A 14,499-nucleotide genomic window follows, 5' to 3' on the forward strand; every position below is an offset into this window, starting at 1 on the left:
GGTTTCTCTTAATGTAAGTAGGACTGGAATTTTTCTCAGTATGTGACTTGCTGTCTGTCCATCTGCATGTGTATAATTGAGTTATGTTTTATGCAGATTTTAACTAACAGATACATTAGATTATCTAATAAAGTTTGCAATTAAGATACTGTACATGTAAACCTTAAAGTAAAAACATGATTTTTGTAAGCCACACACGAAAACCTATCTCAGTATCAAGAGTTCCACCCCCTTTCTCTGAAAAAAAAAAAAAAGGGGCGGGGGAGAGAGAAAGAAGTGCACCAGCATTTATCCAGCAGGCCCTTTGTGTATATATCATCTCATGAATTACAACCACCCTGAGAGAGCGGGTGTTACACACACTTTAAACATAACAAAACCAAATCTCAGATGACAAGAGCAGTCTACATTCAGACCTTGAATGATTTACCTCCATACTTACTTTGTTTTTAAGTTTTTGAGACAGGGTCTTGCTCTGCACCCAGACTGGGGTGCAGTGGTGTGATCTCGGCTCACTGCAGCCTCTACCTCCTGGGCTCAAGCAGTCCACTCACCTCAGCCTCCCGAGTAGCTGGGACCACAGGTGCACACCCGGCTAGTCGTTTGTATTTTTGGTAGAGACAGGGTTTCTCCATGTTGCCCAGGTTGGTCTTGAACTCCTGAGCTCAACGGATCTGTCCACTTCGGTCTCCCAAAGTGCTGGCATGACAGGCGTGGCATGAACCACCGTGTCCGGCCACCTCCATGCTTGTTTACTGCCTCTCTTTCATGGCTGCAAAGCGTGCTCATTGCATAAGAATGCTTACAGGTATATTTCCCAGGAAACTGTTTCCTACTATTAATTGTTGATTGATTCTTTAACACACCATAGACCTCGGGTCTTCCGTGATGTGGGTGATACTGTTCCTGTGCCTGAAATGTCAGACCAATTCATCTCCCTTTTGAACTGTTCCTCATGATTCACCTCTTATGGTACCTGTTCTTTGGAGCATCTTTAAAAATCTATATCCCATTTTTCCCTTGACTCTTTTATTTCTTAGATTTAAAAAAAAAAAGAGAGAAAAATGCATAGATATCTTATGTAGCAAAATAGTGTGAAAAATTTTAAAGAGTCATCTGTTTCCCACCCCTCTTCCATTTCAGTCTTCTTCTGGAGTAATGCATTTTTTGAAATAATTTCAAACTTAAAAAATATGGAGAATAACTGTACACTCCCTGTCCAGATTCATAAATTTTTCACATTTTCCCACATTTGTTTTATCACCTTCCTCTCTTTCTCTCTCAATATATAAAAATGTTATTTATTTTCTGAAGCATTTGACAGCAGGTTGCACAATTCATACCCCTTTATACTTTAATAATTTAGTTGTATATTTTCTCTAGTCTTCATTAGTCTCCTTTAGTTTGAAACAGTCTTCATTGTCTTTCTGTAATATAATTTATAGATTATAATATAATTCAGAATTTATATTAGAACATGTAAAATAACAAATGTTATTAACATGTTGTATTGCAATATATGGTTATAATATATTCTATAACTATAATATAAATATGTAATACTTAATGTTATCAATTTATAACATATATACTACATATAATTTATAGATATAGCATATTATATTAAAAATACATAATATATAAATACTGTATGATATACAGTTATGTGCAAATGAAGAATGAATAATGTGTAAGTAATAAATATATAAAAATATATGCATATTATTTGGATAATGCATTATACATATAATATATAAAAATATATACAATATTATACTTGATTAGATTATAATGGGTTATAATTACGAATCATGGTGTAATGTAAATTAGAATAAAGTAATACGCAATAAAATGTAATGTTACAAAGTATTGTTACACGTAAAATTTATAATTTGTTACTGTAATATATATTTATTTGTATTTTTATCGAATGTTCCCCATCTTGAGTTTCATGTTTTCTCGTGATTCTATTCAGGTTATATGTCCCTTCTAGAATACTGTATAAATGATGGTTATGATGGTTTCTTCAGGAATGGTGATTTTAATTTGATTCCACAGTTAAGACATAGTGCAATATAATGCATTTTTCCCATAGTGCTCTTTTTAAATATTTTCATCTAATAATTAGTAAATAGACACTTGGAAGTTCTGCTAATACTTTGCACCTCAAAAACTTTCATGCCCTAGGTTTAGCATCCACTGATGTTTTTGATGTTTCTCGCTTGCTCCAGTCTTCACTCTTCTGGCAGCATAATGGTTATTTTCCAACTCCACTGCTCCCTCCACATTCATTAACTGGTTTTTTAATGAAGGAAGAGGTCTCCTTTCTTTCCCATTCACTTGCTTGCTGTATGTATGTAGGTACATTTATTCATTTATATATTCATTCATTTATATATCCATTCATTCATTTATATATTTATATATCCATTCATTCATTTATATATATACAATTACGCATTGCTTAACAATGGGGACATGTTCTGAGAATGAGTTGTTAGGTGTTTTTGTCATTGAGCAAACATCATAGAGTATACTTACACAAGCCTAGATGGTATGGCCTATTGCTCTTAGGCTACTGTACTGAATACTGTAGGCAACTGTAACACAATGGTAAGTATTTGTGTATCTCAACATATCAGACATAGAAAAGGTACGATAGAAATATGGTATTACAATCTTGTGAGACCACCATCATATATGTGGCTTGTTGTTGACCTGAATGTCGTTATTCAATGCATAGCTGTATTTATTATTAGTATGGACTCATGGATTTCATTTTCAATGGTTTATAATATATTATTGTACTCATTTATTTTAATATTCAAATTGCCTTAAGTTTGTTTGGTGGGAGTCCCTTGTTGCTGGCTTCTATGCCCCTTTGACTGTCATTTTATAAGCATTTTCTTACTTTCTGACACGAGATGATCCAAGCTCCTCTTGAATTTCCTCAGCCTCAGCCCTGGTATCAGCCAGTTTTCCAAGGAGCCGGTGTTCTCTTTTGTGGGGAAGTAGTTTGTGGTTAGTGCCAAGATGGCCCATTGCTACTGAGGTTTTATGTTTATAGGCCCTTTCAGTGATAGAACTAAGAAAAATATGCACACATGTACACACACACACTTGCACACACATATACTCACATATAGCAATCATCAGTTCAAACTCATTCCCTTTCTTGTTTTTTTTTTTTTTTTTTTTTTTTTTTTTAATTTTTTGAGACAGGGTCCACTCTGTCGCACAGGCTGAGTGCAGTGGCACGATCACAGCTCACTGCAGCCTTGACCTCCATGGCTCAAGCAGTCCTCCCACCTCAGCCTCCTGAGTAGCTGGAACTACAGGCATGTGCCATCATGCATGGCTAATTTTTGTATATTTTTGTAGACATGGGGTTTTGCCATGTTGCCCGGGCTGGTCTTGAACTCCTTAACTCAAGTGATTCGCCAGCCTCGGTCTCCCAAAGTGCTGAGATTACAGATGTGAGCCATCCTGCCCGGCCTCATTTTTGTTAAAAGTATTGATTCTCAACTTACTTTTTTCTAGTTCTCTAAAAATATTGTCTGCTCCTTTAGCATTATGGTACACAGAAGGACGTAGTGTCTGACTTTCAAATATTGCTCAAAATTTCTTTTGAATAAATTAACAAATGAATAAATTTTGATGCCGTGAATTGACACACTAAGAAGAGAGCTTAAAAATAAAGCGTGGAAATCTTGCCCTTTCAATTCTCTTTTTTCCTGACATAAACTCGTTATTAAATATATTTGATAATCAGAAGTGCTTAGTCATAGATCAGAACTTGAAGAACAGTGAGTTTTCTATGTTTATTATATCTTTCATTTATCTAACGGCAAATATATTTCTGTAATGTATTTGTGTAATGGTTTTCTGAAAGTAATTGTCTGAGGTTTTCGTTTTTTATTATTTTAACTTCCAAGGTGGCTGGGATCGTTGGCAGAGCTGACGTGTTAGCGTGTCTGCTGTTTCTATTGGCCTTTCTCTCCTACAACAGGTATGTGTGGCTAAGAGTGCCCTTTACTGTGATTGCAACTGTGCCATGTGTGTAGACTGTGAGCATGTGCCTGAGAGGAGAGAGGCTTCTGGTTGTGAAATACTCAGCAAGCTTTCCAGGGACCAGGAATAGGAAACTCTCTCTTTATCCAGTGCTGGGCCGTTTCTCTTTCAACGCAATTCTGAACCACACTGTAGCACCTTAAAGGGAGACTGTGTTTACCAAGTCTCCCTATCAGGAATTCACTGACCACCTTGTCAAGACTCGTACCAGAGTCTCCGTGCAGCGGACCCAGGCTCCAGCTGTGGCTACAACATAGGCTTTTTATACAAGAAAAATAAAGTGAATTAAGCCTGTTACTAAAAAAAAAAAAAAAAAAAAAAAAAAAAAAAAAAAGGGATTGCTTTCCCAGTGCTGAGAACCCAAGCGCTTGCTTTTTCATTCCTTTTACTTGTAGTTTCTTACTGAGAATTGAATTTGGAATTTTAGCTCTAAGCCAAAATGTATTTGATATAATGTTCTCTTTTATTTGCCTGTGATTTGCTTAATTTTTCCTTTTCATTTTGGTCCTAATTTTTTTCTCTTTGTTAGCCTCACCAAAGTAACTCAGAGCTTAACATGACAAAGCTGAGTATAAAGTAGCATTTCTTGACTGTAGTTTTCCAATTTACATATAGTTTCATCAAAAGACAGAAGTGTTTTGCATTGGGAAACTGAAAAGCCTTAAAATAATTTCTCATTGTATTGCACCTTTACCCTAAACCAATCAGATTCTCATCTGAGTCACGTCATGTCCATATAGCGAAAGGAGTGGATTAAAAAGGGAATGTTAATGGGGGCAGCTCAGAGCATGGCCTGTAATGTGGTTTGGCTATGTCCCCACCCAAATCTCATCTTGAATTGTAACTCCCACAATTCCCACGTGTTGTGGAACGAACCTAGTGTGAGGCAATTAAATCATGGGGGCGGATCTTTCCCATGCTATTCTTGTGATAGTGAATAAGTCTCACGAGATCTGATGGTTTTAAAAATGGGAGATTCCCCGCACAAGCTCTTCTTGCCTGGTGCCGTCCATATAAGATGTGACTTGCTTCTCCTTGCCTTCCACCATGATTGTGAGGCCTCCCCAGCCATGTGAAAGCGTGAGTTCAGTAAACCTCTTTCTTTTGTAAATGGCCCAGTCTCCGGTATGTCTTTATCAGCAGCATGAAAACAGACTCATACAACCTGGAAAAAGGGGACAAGTCAACCATGTTGCTCAGTTTCATGGAGAGATGCCTGATTAAGCATTTGGTGGCCCTGATCTTTGGATCAGTTCATTGACCTATAGTCTTACAAAACCCAGTGACTGAGGAACACTGTTCTAAACCAGTGGCTCTTAATTAGGGGTGATTTCCCTCCTCCTCCTAGCCATTACCTCTTCTACCTGCAGGAGACATTTGGCAATATCTGCAGACGTTTTTGGTTGTCACAACTGAAGAGGTGCTCATGGCATTTACAGCATGGAAGCCAAAGATGTTGCTGAACAGACATTCTGCAATGCACAGGACAGTCCCTACAACAAAGAATTATCTGGCAGAAAATGCCAGTGGGGCTAAGATTGAGAAAACTGTTACAAACCAATTTAGACCTTGGGTCAATGATGAAATGAATTAAGTCTTAGGAAGTTTTGTTTTGTTTAAAAGGTAGAACATTTTCTTAGCATAGTGTAAGTCTTCTTCTGATCCTGGCTTTGTAACTTTCTACTACATTCTTGATTGTATGATGTGGTGTCATGAAACCTGAAAATATAAGCCAAAACTTAACAATTAATTGTTTCTTGTTTACTCTGGCATTAGAATATAAGTAATAATTGCTTTGGAGTTTAAACTTGTTCTCTAGGCCTGTTCTGTGTGGTTAATATGTTTGGGGGCATGATTAGGCCTGCAGTGTATCCATATCTGTATGATAATGAGCCATGTTATTACAGATTGGTTTTGCATGCCATTCTCACTTTCAGAAATTTGAGCTATAGACTAACTCAATAGAAATGAATGCCTATTCACTACAAATCCTGTGTATAATTTTATACAATTGTTCTAAGACATAACACTAAGGAGAAGGTGTCTCAACTACAGAAATATTGGCCTTTACTTCCATGGAATAGGAGCCAATAGATGTGGTATCTGTTGAAGGGAACAGTGATGTTTCTTGGTAGGGGGCCAGCTCTATTTTACAAGGTGAAACAAAGGCTTAACAGCACCAGAGAGATTTTGAAAATCCTTGTTGGAAATTAAACTGAGAAAAAAATAAACTTTACCTAAGGTATGCTCATAGAAAATGCATTTAAAAATTTTGGCTGAATGAATTTAGCCAAAAGAAAAAAAAGGTTAAAATCATTGTATTTTCATCCCAGAGAGAAATGCTTATTATATTTTGGCATGTATATCCACTGATAACTTTGTTTTATGTGTGGAAGCACATAAAATACTTCACTACCATAATGATAATGGTGATATACACTTGATGTGTGACAAGTCATTCGTTTAATCCCCCCTACAACGCTGTAATCCCTTTTCACACATAAGGGAACTGAAGCACCAAGAAGTAAAGTAACTTGCCCCGTATTACCCTATTAATTAACTGCTGTGGTTAGCAGGGAACCCAGGGAACCTGGCTCCTGAGCTTATGCATATAGTTTAATAACTCGATTATTCACTTAGAATGTATTCACTTAAACCTCTTTTCATGTGACTAAGTATGTCCCTCTGGTAGAATTTTAAATGGCTTTTTGGTGTTCATTTGTTACATACCATAGTCTGTGTATACTGCAATTTAAGTACCAAATTCAGTATTGTGAGGATGAAGGCTCTTTAAGAAATCTCTACTCATCTGCTTAATTTCTTAGAATACAATGAAATTGACATTAGCTCTTATCTTTAAGAGGTGGTATTTCTTAGCAGACCACATTCTTGCTTAGATTAAAAGAATCTCCAACTTGTTTTTCAGGAGTCTGGATCAGGGCTGTGTTGGGGAAAGCTTCCCTTCCACGGTGTCTCCCTTCTTCTTGCTGTTCAGTTTGTTTCTGGGGACCTGTGCGATGCTGGTGAAAGAGACAGGCATCACGGTGTTTGGAGTGTGCTTGATTTATGACCTCTTTTCCCTTTCCAACAAGGAAGACAAGTCGTAAGTCATTTTAAAGTTTTGATATCAAATGGCGTGTCATGGGCAGAGAAGAATTACTTAAAACAATAGTTTCCAATCTTCCATTTAAAAAATACAAGTGTAACACTTTATTAAATGTCATCTCACCTTAGACTGTCACATAGTCAACAAGGCTTATTTCATTAAGATAAGTGCATTATATGTGTTAAAATGCTTCACACTTTTATATAAATCATTGAGGACTATGAAGTTTTCGTAAGCCCCAAATTTGGAATTGGAAAGTATCTATGTTAATTGGAAGTTTATAGTGCTGTTTTGTTTTGGTTGCACGCTGCTGAGAAAATCTTGATTCATAAAAATAGTGATTGCAAATGGTAACAGTTTTTCACAGCTTGCTTTGAATCCCTGCATTTGCATGAGGGTTATCTATCAAAGAGCCCCTTGTCCTGCTCTTCTAACAATGCTATTACCTAAGAGTTTTAGGAGGCACCCATTGGAATTCCACAAAGAGCCAGTCTACACCATACAGGAGTATGTACACGTCATATTCAAATTAATGAACAACCTTATTTAGTAGCTTAATTTATTTAAAAAATTTAAGGCACACTCATTTTATGTTGTGGCTTATAGATGCTAAGAATCACTAAGGCATATTAAAAGTTCAAGCACATACTGTAATTTTCTTCCCCATCAAATCCGTAATTACCAGTAATTTTACAAGCAGACCCCATTTTTCAGTAATTATAAGGTCCTTACTTTTAAACTTTTAAAAGATGTGGCTAATTTATTCCCCTGCCTTATCAAATGAAGAATTTTATCTGAAAAAAATCCTGCTTTTTAAATCTCATTTCCTACCTCTTTATACTTCTTGACATAAAGATAAGAGCAGTGATATTGAGTGGCAACAAACTGAGATGAGTCAGGAAATTCCAATCACCTTCCTGCCTGGAAGTGTGATAGTTGGGGATAATTTAAAAAGAGTTTAGTGCTCTGTTGGATCTCAGTAAATCTCAGAGACTTATAAAAACATGGAGCCAAATAATTACTTTCACCCAAACTCATGCCAAGAAAACCGTGAGCCAGAGGCCTTCCCTTTGGTCCATATGAGGATGCCTTTCCTCCATATCCTCTGACCAGTGGGAGTAATTGCATTGCCCAACTTACTTTTTAGAGAACAACCTGTAAACCCTTTTTCCACTTTCTTCTTGCATCTACCTTGTCTCAACCTCCTAACTTCTTTCTGCTATGCCTCACTGACAGCAAAAAGATAAGACAGCTGACTGAAGACGCACTGTCTCACGTAGTCCAGTCCAGAGCTATTTTACTGTTGTCATGAAAGTTATGTCTTCTCTGATCTTGGGACTCTCCAGGCCACTGGTGCCTACACCTCTTTCTTTCTTCTTCATGTAGTAACTGTTGAGCCAGGCCTTTTTCAAAAGGGATAATTGTCTCTTTTCTTTCTTTACCTTCATCATACTAAACGGCTAGAAATTCTTTGGGAGAAATAATACTGCTGATATAAATCCCACAGCTCCGTCTGGGTCTTTTTTGTTTTGTTTTGTTTTAAGAAACTTTTAGGCTGGGCACGGTGGCTCACGCCTGTAATCCCAGCACTTTAGAAGGCCAAGGCAGGCAGATCACAAGGACAGAAGATCGAGACTATCCTGGTCAACGTGGTAAAACCCTGTCTCCACTAAAAGTACAAAAATTAGCTGGGCATGGTGGCACGTGCCTGTAACCCCAGCTGCTCAGGAGGTTGAGGCAGGAGAATCGCTTGAACCAGGGAGTTGGACATTGCAGTGAGCTGAGTTTGCACCACTGCACTCCAGCCTGGTGACAGAGTGAGGCTCCGTCTCAAAAAAAAAAAAAAAATTAGCTTTCACATCCAGCAGTGCAGCCTAAGTGGAGGCATTCATTCTTTTCTTCATGCTTTTATGCACCCATTCAACACGTACTCATTCTGCCTAACCAAGAGCAAGACAAATACGGTTCCTTCCTGCAAAGAGCATATAAGATGTTGGTGGAGACATTATGTAAATAATTCGATGAGTGATTGATTACAGTTGTAAAAAGTGGTAGGAAGGAACCAAAGGCTGTAACATGGAGACCTGGCCAAAAAAGGTTAATATCACCTAAGGGTTGGCCCTGTGCTGGCACTGTGCCATGTCACTTGCTTGCAACAGTCTTTATCCTCATTTTACAAAGGAGAAAACAGAGGCACAGAAAGGATCCTCCTCACAGTCAGCCAGCCCAAGTGGAGCCAGGATTTGGACCCATGTCCATGTGGCTCCAGATTCACAGGGTTAGCCGGGAGCACCATTGCCTCCAGGGAGGAACATATGACAGGGACTCAGGAGACCTCGCAGGACATCTGCTGCTCAGGCATTATAAGAGTTACCCAACTCAGAGGTTCTGAATATCTGGGGAGTCGTGGACTCTTGAGAATTTCACAAAGTTGTGTTCCCAGAGGAATGCACATATACACAAAGTTTTACACAAGCACCTAGAGGTCTACTCCCCAGTCCCTACTTTATCTGCTGATTTGGAATAAACATCTTAGCACTAGTTGGTTCTTGAGATCTTTCACTGTATGATTCAGGAAGCAGGAAAGAAACAGTAATAGAAACAAAATGTTGCAAGTACTTTCCTACAAGTGCAATTTATTCCTAAATTTTAAGATTGGCACACATGGATGGAATGAGATTTCTTCTATTTGACATCATCTTTAGGAGGAAAGATTTTCAGTGAAAGATCAGCTCCTGGAAGTTATCTTTCTTTTGTAAAAATTCAGGATATAATTCCCAACATGTACAAAATAACATTCCTTGTCCACAGTCCTTATCCTCTCTCTCCAGAGGGAATCACAATCCCGAATTTGACATTTTTCATTTCCATGATTGTTTCTAGGACTTTACTTCATATGCACACATACCAGTGAATAGAAAAGTATTGTTTTACATATTTTCAAACTTTGCATAAATGCTATCACTTGCTTTTTTTTTCATTTACCATTGGGCTTTTGAGATATATCAATGTTGATATATATAGCTATATTTCATTTATCTTAACTGCTATATAGTATTTAATTATCATTATCCATTTTTCTGGATTTGGAATTTAGGTTATTTCTACATTTTTGCTGTTCTAAACTATGCTGCAATGAAATCTCTGTGCATATATTCTTGTGCAAATAGATGAAGCTTTCTTTCAGGCATAGCCATGGAAGTGTAGTTGCTGGGCAAAGGATAGATGCACGTTGACTGCATTACATCCAGAGACATTGCTCCTGAAATGGTTCTAGCAGGAATGAGAATCCTCTTTGTTTCACTTTCTGACCATCCCTTGGTAGTATCAGATGTTTAAATTTTTGCCCATCTAGTGGTTATGAATTATATCTCAGAGAATTCATAATAGAAAAAAATGTAATTAAAAATTGGATGGTTCAGCTATGAGCAATATCTTACAAGAATATAATAATGTAAATCCTTAATACCACTTGAACCAAATATTCTGAGAGAAACCTGTTTGGAGGGTGCGGGGTGAAGAAGTGTGTGTGTGAGAGTGTGTGTGTGTGTGTGTGTGTGTGTGTGTGTTGGTGGCCATCTAACAAAGTCTGAGTTACAGTGTTCTATAGTAAGTCAATACGATAAGTTCTAAAACTGTAATTATGTTGTTTTAATAATATGGCAGTAAATATCAGAAACACAAGAGCTAAAGACTTGAGAATGGTTGTTTCCAGGAAGCAAGACTTGTGGGTGGGGCAAGATACTGCTATTGGTTGTTGCAAGCCTTGTCATTCTGGTTGACTTTGTTTTCCCTCAATTCCATGCACAACAGGAGCAATGGGGCCCTCTGTCCATGCACCCCACAGCAGCCCGGGAGCCCCCAGCCCTCCTCACTGCCAGGCCATCCTCACCGGGAGAATGGGAAGCAGCAGCGGTTCCCTCACAAAGGAGCTTGGGGTGGCTGCCACTCTCCACTGCCACCAGAACCCAAGAGCAGTGGATTCCCAGTGTCCCCACGAGCTGTGTGGTCCATGATGAGGTACTGGGCTGGGTTTCTTGGTCCCTGCATGTTTTCAATGTCCAGCATCACCTAGTGCAGCCTGGGATGCCTACCTAGGGAAGTGAAGCACTTAGTCAGCACACTGTGACCCTCTCTTCATGCTTCCCTCCTTACCCCCTTCTTTCTGTCCCCATTTCTCTCCCTTCCTCCCCTGTATTACAATGGATAAGAAAGGAGGAGTTAGAGGAAGCAAGTGGAAGCCCTGCTGCCTGCCTGTGATGAGGTGTGGGTCTGTGCAGCCTCAGACTTCAGAAGATGGGCACCCTCCGTTTCCTGGGGGAGGAGAACGTTCTCCCTCCCCTTCTCCTGCCTCTGTCTGCTCTTTGTGTTTGATCTGAATTTATTGCAGTCCAAATATGAGAGGAAACCCAGAGGACTCTTCCTTTCTGAAATGTTTTTGAAGATGTATGGAAATCTTTACAGCATTTGACTGTCTTTCTTTTCTTCTTCTTCTTTTTTTTTTTTTTTTAATATTTTGACCTAGCCTTGAAAATTAGCATGGATTTATCAGCACAGGTGTTGCTCACTAAATTAGGTTGTCTCTAAAATATCTCAGGCCACAGGCAAGTCAGAATATAACAGATATATGTTAAAAGATAAACTTAGGCACATTCAAAAGCTACAGAGTTTATTTGAGCAGAAAGTGATGAATGAATTGGGCAGCTCCAGACTGTCAGTGGTTTGGGGCTCCCCTGCTGGGGCAGGGTATGGGGAAGCTTTTATAGGGCAAATGCAGAAACAGAGCAAAGGAAATATTTGATTGGTTAAAGGGGAGTAGTAGCCCTATGTGGATCATTCCAGTGGTAAGTCCCTAGTTAGAGGTTAGTTGGTGGTTAAGCTTGGTTTCATTTTACCATTTACACTAGTTGGGTTTCTCTGCTGATGTAGGGATGCAGGGTGCCAAAGTCACCTTAGCCTAATGACCTCAAATTATTTTAACATATGGAAATTCCATTCATAGGATTAGCACTTTACCACTTCAGATTGCTGTTGTTACTCTTCTGTGTAGTCCCTTAAAACTCCCTCTTTCTGCAGTCTTTGTTTCCAATTATTCTTGCCTTTGCCTGTGTTTGTTTTTTTATCTTGCTCCATTCATTCATTCTTTTGTTCATTCATCAATAAATATCTGTTGAGTGGCTGACAAGTGCATGTTCCAGGCACCAGGAGTGTCCTGGTAAATAAGAAAGACAAGGTCCTTGCTCTTGTGTAGCTTTCCTTCTAGTAGAGGAAGGTAGACAAAAATAATCAACACTGAATGAACAATGGGAGTGCTAAGAAGAGAGTAAGGCAGGATGTGATGGGAGCGATGCCTTAGCCTGGGGGCATTTGGGTTGGTTGGCCAGGGAAGGCTTCTGAATCCTCCTGAATGAGGAGAGGAGCCAGTGAATATGTGCAAGGATCTGGCAGAGGGTTCCAGGCTTGATGGTCATGAGCAAATTGGGAGGAAAAGGGGTGAGGGCAGGGAGGGGGCAAGGCACAGGTGAAGGGATGTGCTGGCTGTGGAAGCAGGTTTGGATTTTATTCTAGGGGAATGGGAAGATGCTGGAGTTTTTTTACTTTTATTTTTATTTTTTAAGTATAGACAGACATGATTACATTTCTTTTAAAAACATTCCCTCTTGTCTCTTTGTGGTGCAGGCCGTTAGGGGCAATCATGAAGGAGGGAAAAGGGTTAGGAGGCTTTCACACAAGCTGAGTGAGGGAAAAGGGGTCTTAGCTGAGAGTCATGGAAACTGCAATGAAGAGATGAGGTGGATTTGAGATACATTTCTGATACAGACCCAACAGGACTCGCTAATGTTTGTGATTACGGGCAGAGGGAAAGGAAGGAAACAAGGATTTCCAAGTTTCTGGCTTAACCAGGTGCGTAGATGGTGGCATTAGTTACTAAGTGGAAAAATTAGGGGAGTAAGGGGAGTAATAGGTTTTCTGGGGGTTGGGGAGAGAATAAAATCACAGTAATGCATGAAATTCCTGAGGAAAAGAGAAGAGAAATAAAGGGTTAAAACATCGAGAAAATCTTCACATTTTTATTGAGGGCCATGGAGGAAAAGAAGGTGAAACAATTGGGGAAATTGTGAATTTTTTAAATGGAGCCTAAAGAGTGGAGGAAAATGAGTACAGAGATCACTGGAGATGTTCAAGGTGGGACAGAAGCTAGGCTGCCATGTGACTATGAACTTGGTTAGGGCAGGTTCATGCCAGAGTGTCTCACAGATGTGTTGCCAGCTCCTGTCACAGTGTCTGGCCAATAGCAGCTGCTTAAATGTTTGTGACATGGTTCAGTTGATGAGTGGATGATAAAGAAATATTGGAAATTAACATAGATGGAACATTTTCAATAAATTTGCCAATGAAGAAATGGAGAAAAAGTTGTCAGTGGGAGAGAGGTTTGTTTTTCTTTTCAGATGTGTGTGTGTGTGTGTGTGCGTGTGTGTGTGTGTGTGTGTGTGTATTCTTAGATAACCTGTAGAGAGGAGAGATGAATCATGCTGGAGCAGAAAGGGTAAGATGAAATATGAATTCCTGTGGTGTGCTGCTAAATTGTTTAATAACTGGCTCTCTAAAAAAAGGGACTCCTGATTTGTAGTGTTTGCTAATGTAAATACTCCTACTGTGGCTGATTTCAAGCTACGAGTGTGACTTCACTGACCACAGAGTTGTGAGAGCTGTGTCATAGTCCGCCATGATGCCATGTCTCTACCAGACAGATGCAATAGACATAAATAGCCTCGAAAGCATAGATAATAGCAAAGTGAAGCAAAAGCCAACTCAAGGGTAATGAGCTTTGAATATTTAGTACCTTGTTTAAAATATGACATATTTAATTTTAAGTTTATTTACTTTAATTTTTAATAATGGCTGTTTTTTAAATAAGTGACTTGTAAAATTCCTAAAAATTTAATAGTCAGCTCTTCCAAACCAGTGTCAGCCAGTTCCAGAGCACTGGTGAGAAGTTCCCTCAGGAGGGGGAAGAAAACTTTCTATTATCCAACTACTATGTACCAGAAAGGGGGCTAGCATGTCCCATATATTATTCTATCTAACCACTGTGGTATCTCTTTTAGGGTAGATATTGTAACTCCCATTGCTATGAAGAAACTGAGGCTTAGAGGTTAAAAATTCTTGTCCAAGTTCACATAGTAAGTGGTAGAGTCAGGATTGGAACCCAGACTGTTTGATTCCTGAACTTGTGCTTTGACCATTTACTATGCTCTAAAGCCCAGAGTCCAGGGTAAGGGCTAAGCCTTGGGGAAGAGGCAGGGTGCTTGTATCATTTC

The 14,499-nt window shown here is 38.9% G+C and overlaps 1 protein-coding gene across 3 annotated transcripts in view; it reads left to right on the forward strand.

The window, feature by feature from the left end:
• The window catches only part of TMTC1 (transmembrane O-mannosyltransferase targeting cadherins 1), a 294,086-nt gene that overhangs the window by 22,224 nt on the left and 257,363 nt on the right, over positions 1-14,499 (forward strand). For 2 of the 3 annotated variants that reach the window (XM_033222533.1, XM_033222534.1), the window contains exons 3-5: positions 3,936-4,009; positions 6,998-7,174; positions 10,991-11,197. In XM_033222533.1, coding sequence (XP_033078424.1) covers positions 3,936-4,009; positions 6,998-7,174; positions 10,991-11,197 — 458 coding nt within the window. The remainder of the gene's footprint in view (positions 1-3,935; positions 4,010-6,997; positions 7,175-10,990; positions 11,198-14,499) is intronic. The other variant, XM_033222535.1, reaches the window with a different exon arrangement.

Source organism: Trachypithecus francoisi, unplaced genomic scaffold (genome assembly GCF_009764315.1).
Source record: "Trachypithecus francoisi isolate TF-2019V2 unplaced genomic scaffold, Tfra_2.0 Lachesis_group11, whole genome shotgun sequence".
In the NCBI taxonomy this organism is placed as follows: domain Eukaryota; kingdom Metazoa; phylum Chordata; class Mammalia; order Primates; family Cercopithecidae; genus Trachypithecus; species Trachypithecus francoisi.